This window comes from Aulonocara stuartgranti, assembly GCF_965226115.1.
Source record: "Aulonocara stuartgranti genome assembly, chromosome: 3".
NCBI classification, from domain to species: Eukaryota; Metazoa; Chordata; class Actinopteri; order Cichliformes; family Cichlidae; genus Aulonocara; species Aulonocara stuartgranti.
Window position 1 is genome coordinate 66454303 of NC_138941.1, and position 16469 is coordinate 66470771.

The window sequence follows — 16469 nt, forward strand, 5'->3', positions numbered from 1 at the left end:
GTTTTTTTTTGCTTGTCACTATTCCCTGTCTGTTTCCTTACCTGGTTCTTCCTGAACTTGTACTTTCTCCTCATGTTCCCCTCTGTCCTCTCTCCCTCTTTGGACTGACAATCATACACAAATAGATTGTATTCAATTAGATGAAAAAATTTACATTAATATGAAAAACAATATTATTAAGATCACTAATGAAAAAGTCCTCTCTCAGTGTACTTTCAACCAAAAGGCAAATAACATAACCACATGTAAATCTAATAAAAGATAAATATTGAAACACTGATCCAACATTATCCACTTTCATTTGCTAAATACGGGACAAACTTGACTGGGGAAAAGAAAGGGGAGAAAGAAAGAGGGAAAGAAAAACAGCAGGGAAGAGGGACGGGGGAGAAGGGCAAAGAAACAAAAAACAACAAAATAAGGAGACAAAAAATACATATATCGATCACCTGGATCACCTGTTGAGAGAAAAAAAAGAGAAAACAAGCAGAAGAAAAAAAAAGAGCAACATAATAAACAACATCACAATGATATATGGGAATATAACAGTAAATACTAAATATTAAACATTATTGTGCAGCACATAAGATCAACAGAACACAGTGTGCTTTGAGGTAGGAGCCAAAAAGGGTGTAGTTTGTGTGTGTGATCACCCGTGTGTACACCTGTGAGCATGGACGCGCTTGTTTTTTTTAAAAAGGTTCCTTCATGTAATGATCTGCTAGAGGGTGTGGGGGGGCCACAGCCCCGTCCTCCAGGGCTTGAAGCAGGTGTGGAGGAGATCAAAACTCCAGACATCCAGAGGCCCCCAGAACACAAGAGACCAAGGAAGACCAACAGAGGGGCAGCCGCGCCACTGTCCCAGTAAGAGCTGAGGAAAGTCCCAGATGAGGGCTCACTCAGCAGCTGCGGAGCAGAAGCCAGGGGGAGTTGCAGTGACGCGCCCGTGAGCTCCGCCGGCAGCCAGCCGCGCCTGAGTGACCGAGCCCCAGGCCGAGAAGCTGAGGGCACCCCACCTCCGAAGTGGCCCGAGCGAGCCCCAGGCTCCAGGCCCCAACAAGCAGCCACCAAGCAGTGAGCCGGCGTGTACCTGGACGCCCACGCCCGGACACAAAGAACCACCAACGCACCGATGTCTGAGGGAGTCCGCCATTGGTAGGGGAAGTGGTGGTAGGGGGAGATAGGCCTCCAAACCTTGGAGGGCCTGAGATGTCCCCAGAGAGGTGGCGCCTGACACCCAACCTGACATATAGACACAGACATACAGGCACACACAGATACAAACATCCATTCCCACCCTCATGCTCTCATATGCACTTACTCCACACTCAACAACGTGGAGACAGACATAAAGAGACGCTGTATACACGATCACACTCCCCAAGCATACTCTACGAACCGGGTCTAGGTGCCCCCGCCCCTGGAGGGGGGAACTGCACCCAGACCCAGGTGGTGTTACCCTTTTCCCTGCGGTGGGGAGAAGCAGACCGCCCCGACTCCGCAGCAGCAGGGAGGCCCCACACTCCAGACCGCAGTCGGACGACCAACTCCTCCTCCTGCCCCCCACTCCCACTCCACACACCCCTGTTCTCCAGAGAACCGGTGGTGTGTGAAGACTCCAAACCTCCCTCCACCCGCTCATTGTAATGTTGATGCATGTGTGTTCTAAGGTGCAATTAAAATCCAGGAGGGCATGGAGCTACCTGCCAGAGAGCAGCAGGTGAGCGCATAGTCCCTCCTGCTAGCCCTCAATGTCTACGTGGATTTAAAATTGAGAGGTGGGCAACCACGCCAGGGGTGAGGTGTACACCCTGATGGTCTTTTGGATTCCGTGTAGTGTGCCCACCCTCAAGATGTATGTGTTATGAGAGTGTGAGTAATGTGAATGTCTAAATTGTGGGATTACCTGAATTTTACCTGAATTCAGGTACCTTACACTTTTACCTGAATGTGGCTCCTGGGTTTAATATCGGCACAAATGACAAAATAACCAGATTCTCTCCTTCCATTTACTACGGGCAATGCCCGTATGCCACACTGTATGCCACATACAGGGCCCGACAACAGTAGGCTATGGGCAATTTTAAGTTTTAGATTTTAAATAGGCTGTATACATTTCAATGGGAGCAACAGGACGGTCAAATGTCTCTGAATTTACTACAGAGTAGGACGGATTGTAGGGTAGCAAATATCATTGGAAAACACGTTTTCAGCACTGCAGGTTACCTGGGTGTAAGGTTTTTCCAGCTAAAAAGAAACATGGTCTGACTCTTAACTAACTATATGAAGAGTAACAGAAGGTTAAATGCAGCTAATTTGTCCTGTTTTAAGCTAGGCACTTACACCTCCGCTCAGCTGCATGTCAGCCACCATCACTCTGGCAGCAAGTGATGTGCGGCTCGATACTGAAATATCGATTCCTCCGATACCATTAATTTATGTTGTAGAATCGATTCTCATATTAAAATATCGATATTTTAGTAATTTAGGGTAAATTTGTAGTTCATCATTAAGTGCAACACAGTGGAAAGGAAATAAGGAAATATCATTCAGATTGTCTACATTGGAAGGAACTACTTCCTCTTCCACCTTTCATAGTCATATTCGAAATACGGCTGTAAAAATGTGTCTCAGCGCCTGGCGTGCGCACTCACAACAATGGCTGAACGTAAATTAAGTCTTGAGTGGACGTATTTTACCTTCACAAACAGCCGAGACGTGGTTTGCGATACATGTGACAAGAAAGTGAGGTGTCGTGGCAGCTCCACAAACCTCATCAAACACAGCAGAGTAAATCATATCACAGAATATGACGAGCGTATGTTGAGGTGAACTGAAGAGGAGGACAGGGACAGGTGCTGCTAGGGCGAGACAGACGTCTCTCACGGAGTCCTTTAGTGCTGCAGGCAGGCAAGGAGTTCAAATAGCACACAACTTCACTTTTTTTATTATATGATGAACTCTGCATTATTAAGTGATAAGAACAAGTAGTCTGATGTCCTGTAATCATTATGACGCTAAAATTTGAGATACAATAAATAAAATAAGTTTTTGTACAAAGTATCGGTATTGGATCAGTATCGTCGATACCACCCTGAATTTTACTTTGTATCGGATCGGAAAGAAAATCAGTGGTATCGCACATGACTACTGGCAGCAACGGTACTAGAGCCAGAGTAGGGGAGAGGTGAGCTGGAACAAACCATTTTGAGGGGGGGGGGGGAATCTATACTTTTGTTTATTTATTTATACGTCTCAACCTATGTACTGTATGCCTTTTATATTTTTAGTAGTGTGTCACACAAACAGCAAATATTGTCAAAGAAGCAAGAAATCTTTGGAGGTGCTTTGATTCATTTTTGGGGTCAGCACCCCCAAAAATGTGCTAAAATTGCCCCTGAATGAATTCAATGTTTTTCATCATCTTAAGAACCAAAAGCTGTCAGACTTTATCTGACACAATATAAAGAAGAAAAAATAGGAGGTGTACTCAGTTACTCTCATGTACTCTGATTACAGTCACGTGAGTTAAAGGAAGCACTCCAGCAGCTGCAGGTGGTGGACAAAGTTGTCTGTGGTTTTATGGAGGCTACAGCTAAATGCTGCCTCTGTGGTGGATCATAAATTTGATTAGTTTTGAAGTTGTACATCTCTGTTACTTACATTTCATGTCATGCCTTTATTAATGTTTTATTTGTTGCTTTGACTGTTTTGAAAAGAATATGCAGTGGGAATATAGAGGGAGATAAGTAGTGAAAGTTTTGCCTGGGCTGATTGTGCGTCGATTGTTAATGCCTCAGGGCTCCAGTAGGTGGGTTCGCGCGCCTCCTCCTTCACTCAATACAGACGAGTGAGAGTGAGAGCTGCGTGTCTGTGCCGTTCTTTCACCTCTCCTCACTATTTCCCCTGTTTAAGGGCACAACACCTCCTCCATAGTACAATATACAGTGACGTCATGTTGAAGTTCTTTGGCTGATGATGGTCTTTAGTATGTAGCTGATGATTGATGATGAGAGAGGTTATGTTTGTGTTGTTCTGTGGAGATCATTCAAGAACTGAACCTGTTAAACACTCAGACCTGGTTCAGATTTCACCGCTTTAGTTATGACGCACTTATTCATGGTCGTCCTACAGCGCAGCGTAACAGACGTCACTCTAATGTGACTTCCTTAAGAGATATTGAAAGTGTGGCTGTTGCGGCTCCTCCAACCTATGGCAGGCTAAACATGAGGACACAGATGACGCGCAACAATAAACACATAAAATACACTTCTGTACCATTTGCTCCTTTTATTCCACATGCAACTGTCCAATATACAAATCAGTGCCTGGGATTAACTATTAAACAAATGCACAGATTGCACAAACAAATAACAGCAACTCACTACTATGCCAAATTACAAGTTGGCCTATGGCATCAATTTGCGCACTAATATACAAAAACTTGATTTACAAAAAATCAAGTTAATGTCAAAACACATCAAAATCTTTCAAGCTGCGTTCAACAGAAAGTTTTGCCTCATGCTCACCCTACCTTTCTGCTCATCCACATTAGGTGCTGTGAACAGGTGAGTGCAACCACATTTATCATCTACCACACCCATGAGACACGCCCCACACCCCACACCAATACAGTGAGTCCATTTAAACCAACCCACTTAGTCAAAAAAAGGAACAACTCATATGGCTTCTACAGTGGCGTTTGAACGAGTGGCTGAAAAACAAATGTTTCAGCTTTATTTAAGCTTCAAAGTTAACCTCATGTAGTCAGTTTTAAAACTCTAGTGTTGTTATTAACTGAAAATACCAACAGACTCAGACTTTTAGAACAAACTAAGAGTCAGATCAGCAGAAACAAAAACATGGAAATGTTTCCTGTAACTGCGTCGCTCTGCTCGTGTTTGTCTCTGCAGGTGAGGTTTATAAACCAAGCGGTGTTTCCCTCTGAGATAAAGAGGAATAAACATCAGTCTGGTTTACATGTTACTTCCCAAACATTGAGTTTCATATTGAATCAGACAATCATATTGTCTGATTGTGTGATGGCATCACGAGGTCTGGTGGTGTCTGTGGATTTACCCGCTTGGTCAGCGGTGTTGTTTCCAGCACAGAGACAAAGAAGTGTAATGTGTGCGTCAGTGTGATGTGTTGTAGTTTCAGGCATCAGTATACAGCCAGGGACGGATCTACAGAGGCGGCATGTGCCACAGTAAAATGATATGTTGCCACCCCGAGTGCCACCGTAGTTTTGTACAGTGGGGCAAAAAAGTATTTAGTCAGCCACCGATTGTGCAAGTTCCCCCACCTAAAATGATGACAGAGGTCAGTAATTTGCACCAGAGGTACACTTCAACTGTGAGAGACAGAATGTGAAAAAAAAATCCATGAATTCACATGGTAGGATTTGTAAAGAATTTATTTGTAAATTAGGGTGGAAAATAAGTATTTGGTCACCTCAAACAAGGGAAATCTCTGGCTCTCACAGACCTGTAACGTCTTCTGTAAGAAGCTTTTCTGTCCCCCACTCGTTACCTGTATGAATGGCACCTGTTTGAACTCATCATCTGTATAAAAGACACCTGTCCACAGCCTCAAACAGTCAGACTCCAAACTCCGCCATGGCCAAGACCAAAGAGCTTTCGAAGGACACCAGGAAAAGTATTGTAGACCTGCACCAGACTGGGAAGAGTGAATCTACAATAGGGAAGCAGCTTGGTGTGAAAAAAATCAACTGTGGGAGCAATCATCAGAAAATGGAAGACATACAAGACCACTGATAATCTCCCTCGATCTGGGGCTCCACGCAAGATCTCATCCCGTGGGGTCAAAATGATCATGAGAACGGTGAGCAAAGATCCCAGAACCACACGGGGGGACCTGGTGAATGACCTGCAGAGAGCTGGGACCAAAGTAACAAAGGTCACCATCAGTAACACACTACAACGGCAGGGAATCAAATCCCGCAGTGCCAGACGTGTTCCGCTGCTGAAGCCAGTGCATGTCCAGGCCCGTCTGAAGTTTGCCAGAGAGCACATGGATGATACAGCAGAGGATTGGGAGAATGTCATGTGGTCAGATGAAACCAAAGTAGAACTTTTTGGTATAAACTCAACTCGTCGTGTTTGGAGGAAGAAGAATACTGAGTTGCATCCCAAGAACACCATACCTACTGTGAAGCATGGGGGTGGAAACATCATGCTATGGGGCTGTTTTTCTGCCAAGGGGACAGGACGACTGATCCGTGTTAAGGACAGAATGAATGGGGCCATGTATCGTGAGATTTTGAGCCAAAACCTCCTTCCATCAGTGAGAACTTTGAAGATGAAACGAGGCTGGGTCTTCCAACATGACAATGATCCAAAACACACCGCCCGGGCAACAAAGGAGTGGCTCCGTAAGAAGCATTTGAAAGTCCTGGAGTGGCCTAGCCAGTCTCCAGACCTCAACCCCATAGAAAATCTGTGGCGGGAGTTGAAAGTCCGTGTTGCTCGGCGACAGCCCCAAAACATCACTGCTCTCGAGAAGATCTGCATGGAGGAATGGGCCAAAATACCAGCTACTGTGTGTGCAAACCTGGTAAAGACCTATAGTAAACGTTTGACCTCTGTTATTGCCAACAAAGGTTATGTTACAAAGTATTGAGTTGTATTTTTGTTATTGACCAAATACTTATTTTCCACCCTGATTTACGAATAAATTCTTTACAAATGCTACCATGTGGATTCATGGATTTTTTTTTTCACATTCTGTCTCTCACAGTTGAAGTGTACCTCTGGTGCAAATTACTGACCTCTGTCATCATTTTAAGTGGGGGAACTTGCACAATCGGTGGCTGACTGAATACTTTTTTGCCCCACTGTATGTGACAATGTTGTCAATTAAGGGGGAGCAAGAGACCACTCCATGCCACCTCTGTAGATCAGCCCCTGAGTTTTAAATAGTTGTATAAAAAATCAGAATATTTGGCTACATTTTAAGGCATATTTCACATTGTAAAAGCTGCATGTGTAAAGAAATGGTTTAGATTTTGCCACCCTAAGAACATTTCATTACATCCAGCCCTGTATACAGTGTAATGTATACAGGGCTGTATACATTACATTACATTAATTATATGTAATAATAATTTAAAATTTTAATTAAACTGAAATTTAAAATTTAATTGAAATGTGGATAATCCAGAATAATCCAAAAGCACAATCAAGACGTATAGAAGATCCTGAACTGAGGAAGGGTGAACAGAATCCAAAATACTGAAAAGCCTGCGAGCCTGAGAATCTCAGGGGGAATCCAGGAGGCCTGTGATGGAGACCAAGCTACTGAGGTGGCTAGCTAAGAAGCCAACAGCATAGAGACTATGAGGGCTGGCCATCTGGTTAGCAGCAGAAACAGCTTGTCTACAGACTGGCACTGGTGGTCATGATAGGGTAGTTCAGGAGGCTTAGTCATTAAGATAAGATGGGGCCTGATTATTTAAGACCTTGTATATGAGGAGCAGGGTTTTCAATTCGATTCTGGATTTAACAGGAAGCCAATGAAGGGAAGCCAAAACAGGAGAAATATGCTCTCTCTTTCTAGTCCCTGTCAGGACTCTTGCTGCAGCATTTTGGATTAGCTGAAGGCTTTTCAGTGAGTTTTTTGGACATCCTGATAATAATGAATTGCAGTAGTCCAGCCTGGAAGTAATAAATGCATGAACTAGTTTTTCAGCGTCACTCTGAGACAGGATATTTCTAACTTTAGAGATGTTGCGCAAATGGAAGAAAGCAGTCTTACATATTTGTTTAATATGTGCATCGATGTCCTGGTCAAAAATGACTCCAAGGTTCATCACAGTGTTACTGGAGGCAAAGGTAATGCCATCCAGAGTAAGAATCTGGTTAGATACCATATTTCTAAGATTTTCAGGGCCGAGTACAATAACAAGTTTTATCTGAATTAAGAAGCAGAAAGTTAGCGGCCATCCAGGTCTTTATGTCTACTGTAGTGTTTTGCTGTTTAAAAAAACCCCAGCTACATTGTAGCTACAGCCACCCTGGGGCGCACTGACAGAGGCGAGACTGCCAGACACTGGCGCCACCGGGCCCTCTGACCACCACCAGTAGGCAACGGGTGAAGTGATGCTCTCTGCAACATTTGCGGCCGTATGACGCCCCTGCACCTCCTGAAGCTCCATTGTTCTACTGAAGGAAAAAGCAACCCAGACTATTATCGTCCACCTTCCACTGTGGCATGTAGAAAACATCTCAGGTGGGATCTGCATGTCATGCCAGTAATGTTGAAAACCATAAGGACATTTCTCATCGGAGAATAAAACTCTCGTCCACTTTTCAGTGTTCCATGTTTGGTACTCTCTTGCAAAGCCCAAATGGTCAGCTGTGTGGCATTCAATGAGACGAGGCCTCTGAAGACGTTTTTGTTTTTGAAGCCCTTCAGTCTCAGATGCTGTCTGATGGTTATGGGACTGCAGTCGGCACCAGTAACGGACTTCATTTGGGTCGAGGATCGTCTAGTGTGTTGACAGACAGCCAACTGTTCCTCCGGCTCAGTGCTGGTGAAGTTTTTTTTTTTTTTTGCTCTACCACTTAACTTTTTTGTTCCATAACCCATTTAAGAAATTCCAAATGGCTGATGCAGGTACCTGTATCCTTGCTTTAATTGCATCTTTGTTGGAAGCCCAATAAATAACACCTCTGAGCTTGAGAGAAAAGCCTCCTTAACAAATTCTCCGTCTGTAAATGGCTTTCCATGTTTAGCAATACAGTGTGCAATACGAAAACTTACTTGAGTTCCATGATGTTTTGCAGCAGTAAAAACTTGGAGAGTACTAGCTTGCTTCTCATATCTTGACACAGTACATGTAATTGATTCAACTTTCTCTGCCTCATCCGTGAAGGTTTTTGATGTTTCATCTCAAAATGTCGTTTCACACTGGAGGTCTGGCAAGCAACACTCTCAAGGCAAAGGGCACATACAGGATGATCTTTCTGTTGGACAAAACCCCAGTCTTCCGTCCAAATTGGCATAGAAAAAATTATCTATTTTTGCTCGCTTCAACGCCATATTTCACAGGACTGGCTAGCTAGCTACATCCCTCTCGTGTGTGTAATTTTTAGCCAATTACAAGTAAAACAAGGAGGTGAGGCTGATTGCTTAGAGACTGCCATTAAGAAGAGCAGTCATTAGCTGTATTGTCATTAGCTCTGTGCGAGCTAATTTGCGATGTGCATTGGTGGCCCAGCCTTAGATACTGAATTTTAAATACACCTTCTCAGATTATTTCACTGCATGTTGTGCCGTCAATTAAGCCTTCGCGTGCCAGCTGTGGCACACGTGCCCCTGCTTTAGAAAACAAAGTCTTCATTTTTGTAATGAAATTCACATTTGTGTACATTTCTTAATAGTGTTACAGAACAAATGCCCCAAAGCTAAACCTATCAAGCACAGAATTTAGTTCTGATGGAATCAAACGTTTTGTAGAAATTTGAAAAGACTATAAAAATTTTTAAAACTATCATTTCAAATGAGAAGTAAATAATCAATAGGATCTAATACTAATCTTATATGATCAGTTCCTTTGTCTGTGCCTCATCAGATACGAAAGCTAAAGCTACCTGGATTGTATGAGCAAATATCTGGGTGGAAACTTTCTAGTCCTTTCTAAGACGTTAGATGGTCAGAGTGTTTGAGGGATTCATTTTTATATATTTTTATATATTTACATTTTTATACAGTGGAACAATCTTAAAGTCCTTTGGTCTTTAGCATGGAGCCGATTTTTTATGGATCAGAGAGGTTAGGGAGATCATTCAAGAAACACTCAGAGCTGTTTTAGTTTTCACCTCTTTTCTTATAACTCACTTTCTGATTCTATAGCTCAGCGAGCCTGACGTCACTTAAATGCGACTATCTTAAGAGAACTGAACGCAAGTTTGAAGTTGAAACGATCGGCTGAAGCTCAAATAATCTTTGTCTTGCTTAAACTTTAAATTGAATCTCCTGTAGTTACTTTTTAAAACGCATAGTCTGTTATCCGCTGAAAATATCATCAGACTAGCATATTTAGAACAAACTTGTCCGATCATCAGAAAGAAGATCACGGAAATGTCTGCTGTAACTGCGTCACTCTGCTCCACTTTGCTGTTTTTTGGCATCATCGTGTTTGTCTCGGCAGGTGAGGTTAATAAACCAAATGTTCTCCCCTCTGAAATATAGAAGGAAAAATTGTATCACTGCGGTTTACGTGGTGCCAATACTTCCCAAATAATTAGTTTCATTTCGATTCCATTTGTTTGTGTCCATGAACGCATCACGAGGCTGGGTGGGGTCTACTTGTTTTATCGTAGAGTTAGCATGTTTGCTATCTGTACCACTGTGGGGACTGTCCTTCTGACTAAAGTGAGATCTGTTGTTGAAATAGTGGCAGTGCACAGATTCTGTGCTTTAATCGGTCTGTGGCGTCTGTTGCTCGTGTTGTTGGTGGTCTGTCAGCCAGCCGGGGAGCAGAGCGAAGGCTAACATACCAAAAGCTCCCGAGTGTTAAAAACAAAGACAAGTATCGCTACAGTCACTGTCTTTGCTTTTCGTGCTTTCGTTTTTGATCTTTGAAGTTTTTTAGGTTCTCTTGTTCTTTGTAAACTCTGCTATCACTTCCTGCTCTTTTTTCACCTGCCAACCAATGAACATTCAGAAATGGCCTACGTCATCTGGCTTCCAATGCCGTACAGTCAGGATCTTGTAGAAGTGCACCTGAGTACATCTGGGGCGGGTGACCCTCCTCAACCAAAAAGTGGATGGACAGGTTTGTGGGACAATAAAACCGGCTTAGTGTGTGAAGACTTGTTGGAACACTGCAGGATAGAACCGACCTAAATCAGCTATTAAAAAGACTGCAGGAGTTTGGCTCACATATGATGAAGCAATTATCATCTCCATCATACTGGTTAGATGAGAGAAGGCAAGGAGTTGCAGAAAAAGGTGCTGTGTAGGAGTGCTGTAGATGTGATGGTGCAGGATAATGAACAGGTGGATATGACAGTGAAGTAGACAGCCAACATCTGAAGAGCTCACTCTACTGCTGCTCTGGTGGGGCAGGGTTAAGATGCCCATGGCTCTGACTGCGGTGTAGCAGGAGACACCAGGTGAAGGTGCCATTATGCTCACCCTTAAACTTGTGTTTGTGGGGGGGAAATGCAAACAAAAAAACAAAAAACATTTGACAAAGTCTTGGATTTTTGACTTCTCCTTACCGCCGATTATGAAGCAATATTGTTTGAGTGGCAACACTTATCCACATACGTTCTATAGATTGGCATTTTGAGGCATCACAGCAGTAGCTGGAGGCTGCGGTGAAGCAGAAGGAAGAGGCTGCACTAGTAAAAGAGGAGTAAAGATCACAGGAATTCACAGCTTCAGATGCAGTTAATATAGTTGATACAGAAGAGTCCACCTGTTCTTGTTGTGCTGCATGCAAAGCCTGATGATAAGATGTAGGTGAATCCCTTGTGGCCATCCTTGGACTGGGCTTTCATCTTCTGGTTTCTTGTCTATCAACATGCATCCCACCACTCCCATCTATCATCTGGACTACAGGATATCTTGTGGTTTTCCCCAGGCTATTGTTGTCACTATGTAAATTAGTGTCAGTAGAGATATTGGCCTTAAAGTGCTGATTAGAAGACGATGAGAAGGCAGGGTAGGGGAGTTTGAAGTCCTCCAGGTGCCTGGAGATGTGTTACATGATAAATCTCTCTATGTGTAGCCCTAGTTTGTATACCTCTGATTTTAAGGACCACTTCTGAAAGCTGCATGGAAACATTGGTGTTTACAGGTTTTCTGTAAGGAAGACTGCAGCTACCTAAGAATTTGGGTAATTGTACCAGAGACACGTTAAACACTGCTTTAATCCAGTGTTAATCCAAACTCATTGCACCGATGACTGAACACATTGTGTTATAGTGTGTGAGTGTGGGTTCCTGGAAAAAATAAATATTTAATTCTACAATTCGTAACGTTACAAATAATTATGCAAATAACAATACTATGTATGACCTTCTACGTGGGTTCTGCTTGTTGGTATTCTACACAAGCGATATTTCATAATCTGTCCACAAGAGGGCGCTACAGACCATAAATTTGTCCCCATTTTGTGTGGTTTGCAAGTTTTCTAATAGTAGCGCACAAGTATGGCAGACTACCAATAGCTACACAGTAGAACAGTCATTTATGTTATTGATTTTTCAACTTGATGCTATTAAAGTAAGTCTCAAACTAGAGCAGGGCGATATGGCCAAAAATATTTATCACGATATATATTTGAAAATTTGCGATAACGATATAACTGACGATATAATTGATGCGAGACAAAATACAACTCCACAACATTACTAGTGCAAAAAGACAACCTTCCATTATTTTCACTTAAACAAGATGCTGGTTTTTATGTACACTAAAGCTTTATAAAAATGTAACAGTGCAAATGCAAATTCCTTGCTGAAAGTTTAACCAAAAGGCATTTCCAGTAGAAATGGGCTGACATATCCTGAGCATAACCATGTATAATATCCACTGAAGTTAAAAAGAGGTGCTTTGCAACATTAAACTGCAGTGTGCAGTACGCATTTTTCGGACCATAAGGTGCACGGGATTATAAGGCACATTAAGCGAAACGAAGCAGTCAGATAAATCAAACTTTATTAAACACATTCTTCTTGCTTCCTCCACTTCTGTACCATTGATTCATTAATGTTGAATTCTCTGGCAGCTGCTCTATTCCCATGTTGTTGCGGTATATTAATGACTGACCTCGTATTGTGGATGGATTATCTCAGTTGTTCTCCTCACTGAAGTTTAGTCCGTTTACAGCATCCTGCCATGCGATTGCATTTGTCTCTAACTATCAGGAACCTTAACGTTAACTTTTATAAGTGGAAAAGTGTTAGTGTTCGTCCTCCAGCTTCACTGTTTATGTTATGCTAACATAGCTGTGTCGCTAGCGATCACGCAGCACATCATTGTATACCAGCTAGCCCAACTTCAGTAACCCTACAAACGTCACTGCTGTTTAGTTTCCTGTCTTCATTTATGTTGGAAGTGATAGCAGAGGTGTACGTTTGATTTTTTCAGAAATCTCTCAGTCAGAACATGCAATATCATGCTTAGGTAACTAGCGAAACTAGCGAGCTAACTTCCGCTAGCTTCCTGCTAACTTCTAACTCCGTTAAATGTAATACATTTTGTTTTCATGAATGCCTGGAAGTTAAACTTCATAGTTACACCTGGTAAAGCAGCAATGCTGATCGTTTTATTAAAGATGAAAGAATTTAGACAGTTTTTAACTCTCAGTGATGCTGCAGTGTTGTTTGACCTGAAGCATACGGAGTTTAGGACCCAGATTACTCCCAGATTTAAGAGCATCTTAGTCCGACAAATACGACAATAACGACGGCCGCTTGCATGTTCTGCAAAAAAAAATGTGGTTTGTCGTGTATCTGACGGACAAACACCAAACCAGTTCCACATCACTGAAGTTGCACCATTTTTACAAACCAATTCTGGTTCATCTGTTTCACTCAACAATCGGCCATGTGCGTATGAAAACAAAGGCACTGCGCATGCGCGTTTTACTCATATTCTATCGCGATATTTCATTTTCCTATCGTTGCCTAACATTATACCGGTATTACCGTGAACGGTATAATATGGCCCAGCCCTATCTCAAACACAATCTTACTGGCAGAATATCAGGAGTTCTATAAATATATCTAATTAATATATCTATTAAAGATACATTTAATCTTAACATTTGCAACCAGTTATAACCAGCATCATGATATTTAACCTGACAAACATATAACATTTACAGATTTATTAACATGCAACTCAATTATAAAAACCTTTATTACAACTGTGACACTGCGACCGCTCCATTAAGAGACCAGCTCTGCTGCAGAGTGCTGCTGATCACCGGCATAAAGTTCCTTTGGGCGTGCTTGATTATTGTGTTTAGACATCCCAAGGTTAAGTCAGAGCAGGGAGATTTACACAGTGTGTGTCAGTGTGATGTGTTGTATTTTCAGGAGTCAGTATACAGCTACAAAGCTTCTTGTTCAGTGTATACAAACAGCTGTAGCTCCATAAAGGCAGCATGCAGAGACTCACAGTGTCTTATAATGAGAGGCTGCTTTCTCTCACACATTATGGTCACTTATTATCAGCATATTTCACACTATAAATGTTCATATAACACAGCTACTGCCCCTGATAATGAGCTCTTTATTTATTGTAGATGATGTTAAAATCAGCACTGCTTTAACCACCAAAGATGAGAAGTAACTCTAAACCTGTCAAAATATAAGATTTCTGGATTTTTTCGACAGTTTTATCAAACTCTCAGTAGTAAGGAGACGATAAAGTTCTGAGACATTTAATTTTAAGTTTTCAACTGGAACAATCTTTGGTGTCAGCAGAAGTGGATTAATGTCAGATGTGTTGTGCAGTGGTACTTTATGCATTAGCTGCATTTCCCCCCTTTGTCTTCATCCTCTCAGACATAACACATCACATGGCACAGCACCAAGAAATGGTACTGATTATCAAACCTGTTTGTGTTTGTCTGAGCCTCACTCTGATTGGCTGCTGCAGAAGTGAACAGTTGCACTTTAACCTTCAACCTCTTTGCTCTGTTTTTTTTTTCTTCACCTCTGTCAGTGTGCCCCAGGGCAGCTGTGGCTACAATGTAGCTTGCCATCACCAGTGTGTGAATGTGTGGATGACTGAATCTGTAACGCACTTTGGGGTCCTTAGGGACGAATTAAAGCACTATACAAATACAGGCCATTTACCATTTTCTTTCAGACCAGAAAACCATCAGAGCTGAGTCTGGGCAGGACGTCACTCTGACATGTCGAGCTCCAAACAACAGTATCATCATCGTTTTAGAGTGGAGCAGAGAAGACCTGGGAGATGAATATGTGCTTTTTTATCGGAATGAGCAGTTGGATCCAGGCAACCAGCATCCATCATTTAAGAACCGGGTGGATCTGCAAGACAAACAGATGAAGGATGGAGACGTGTCTTTGATTCTCAAGAATGTGACGATTAATGATGCTGGAACATACGAGTGTCGTGTTGAGACAGTGACAAAACGCAGGAAGAGAGCCAGTTTAGAGACTAATCCCATCAGCATCATCAGTCTAAGTGTTGTTCCTCCAGGTGAGTGAGTAGAGCTGAGTGTGTGTGTGATCAGAGGTGAAGCTGCTTCCTGCTTGTTGATGTTTGTTTCTAAAGATGTTGTTGATGAGACTTTGTAGAAAGCAGCTGGTCTGAGTGATGTGATCAGAGTGCAGTAGATAATGTCTGACAGCAGTTTGAAGAGGAAATGGATTCTGTTCTGTTCTTCACTCATCACCTACCTGACAGCTGACACCTCACACCTGTTTCTCACCTGCAGGTCAGCCAGGAGGAGACAAACAGGATGGACATGTTGGACTGATTGTTGGTCTGAGTGTTCCTGCTCTGCTTCTTGTTGCTGCTGTTTCTGGATTTTTGATCTACAGAAAACATAAACAGCAGACTCAGGGTCCATACTAGCCTCCTGAGTAACTGCAGCATATTTGAAATGTCTTTAGTGTTTTTGATGATGATGTTTGGTAAGAGAAGCATCACTACACTACATCAGTAAAATGCAGAATGGAGTTCAACTGCCCAATATGCAAATTAAAAAAAGAAATACAAGCAGGTTGAGAACCAGGAGCTGCTGATCTGTCAACCTGAGACTGGCAGAGATTTATTAAAACAGACATATTTTTTTAATATCACTGAGACTGAACTTCTAGATTTTTTTTTTAATTCAGTAGGTTAATAGCATAATATGCTGTGTATTATTTGTTTAAAATGTTAAAGCCTACACTGTTTTAGTAAGTGTAAGAATATATTAGGCTTACGGTATTTTGTAAATTTGTAAATAATAATAATACTTAGCAGTAATAGTAGTAGAAAAGTACCCCGCAGCATCTCCACCACTGGTTTTATATTTTTGCTAAGAAATTTGGAGTTCTGATCTACAGAAAACATAACAAAAACAACCGAGTCAGGTTTCATTCATATTAAATGGACCATATATATATATTTAAATATGAATTTTTTTTTTTTTTCAAATAACAGTGAAGCAAATAATTAGGAGAAAGTAAAACCGCTCAAAATCCAAAGACAAAAGAGACTGAGCAGCCTGAGACTGGCAACGATTAAAAAAAAAAAAAAAACACAGATATTCTTTACAATCTGTGGGTTTAGACTCTACATGATGACATCCTGCAAGAATAAACATTCATTTTATTCTCTAGGTTAATAAGATAAGATGCTGCCTATTAGATCAAGTTTAAGATTTTACGCCTACAACATATTTACATGTAATTTATTTTGACCTTTGAGCAGGATTTTGTAAAACTATAAATAATAATAGTAATTTT

General features: G+C 41.8%; 2 protein-coding genes across 2 annotated transcripts in view; both read left to right on the forward strand.

Annotated features, from left to right (window-relative positions):
* Positions 1-16469, forward strand: part of LOC309695918 (uncharacterized protein) — a 98289-nt gene that overhangs the window by 27108 nt on the left and 54712 nt on the right. The gene's annotated exons all lie outside the window — the stretch shown is intronic.
* Positions 9872-16311, forward strand: LOC309695701 (V-set domain containing T-cell activation inhibitor 1-like). Its single transcript, XM_082516537.1, has 3 exons — positions 9872-10174; positions 14857-15213; positions 15452-16311. The coding sequence occupies exons 1-3, from the start codon at positions 10105-10107 to the stop codon at positions 15589-15591; spliced, it is 567 nt and encodes a 188-aa protein (XP_082372663.1). The 5' UTR covers positions 9872-10104; the 3' UTR covers positions 15592-16311.

Bases quoted from the DNA above. Each gene is read 5' to 3' on its own strand.
- LOC309695701 (XM_082516537.1), top strand. From the start codon at position 10,105: ATGTCTGCTGTAACTGCGTCACTCTGCTCCACTTTGCTGTTTTTTGGC. The intron at 10,175-14,856 runs GTGAGGTTAATA...ATTTTCTTTCAG, and splicing joins CATCGTGTTTGTCTCGGCAG to ACCAGAAAACCATCAGAGCT. The intron at 15,214-15,451 runs GTGAGTGAGTAG...TCTCACCTGCAG, and splicing joins TCTAAGTGTTGTTCCTCCAG to GTCAGCCAGGAGGAGACAAA.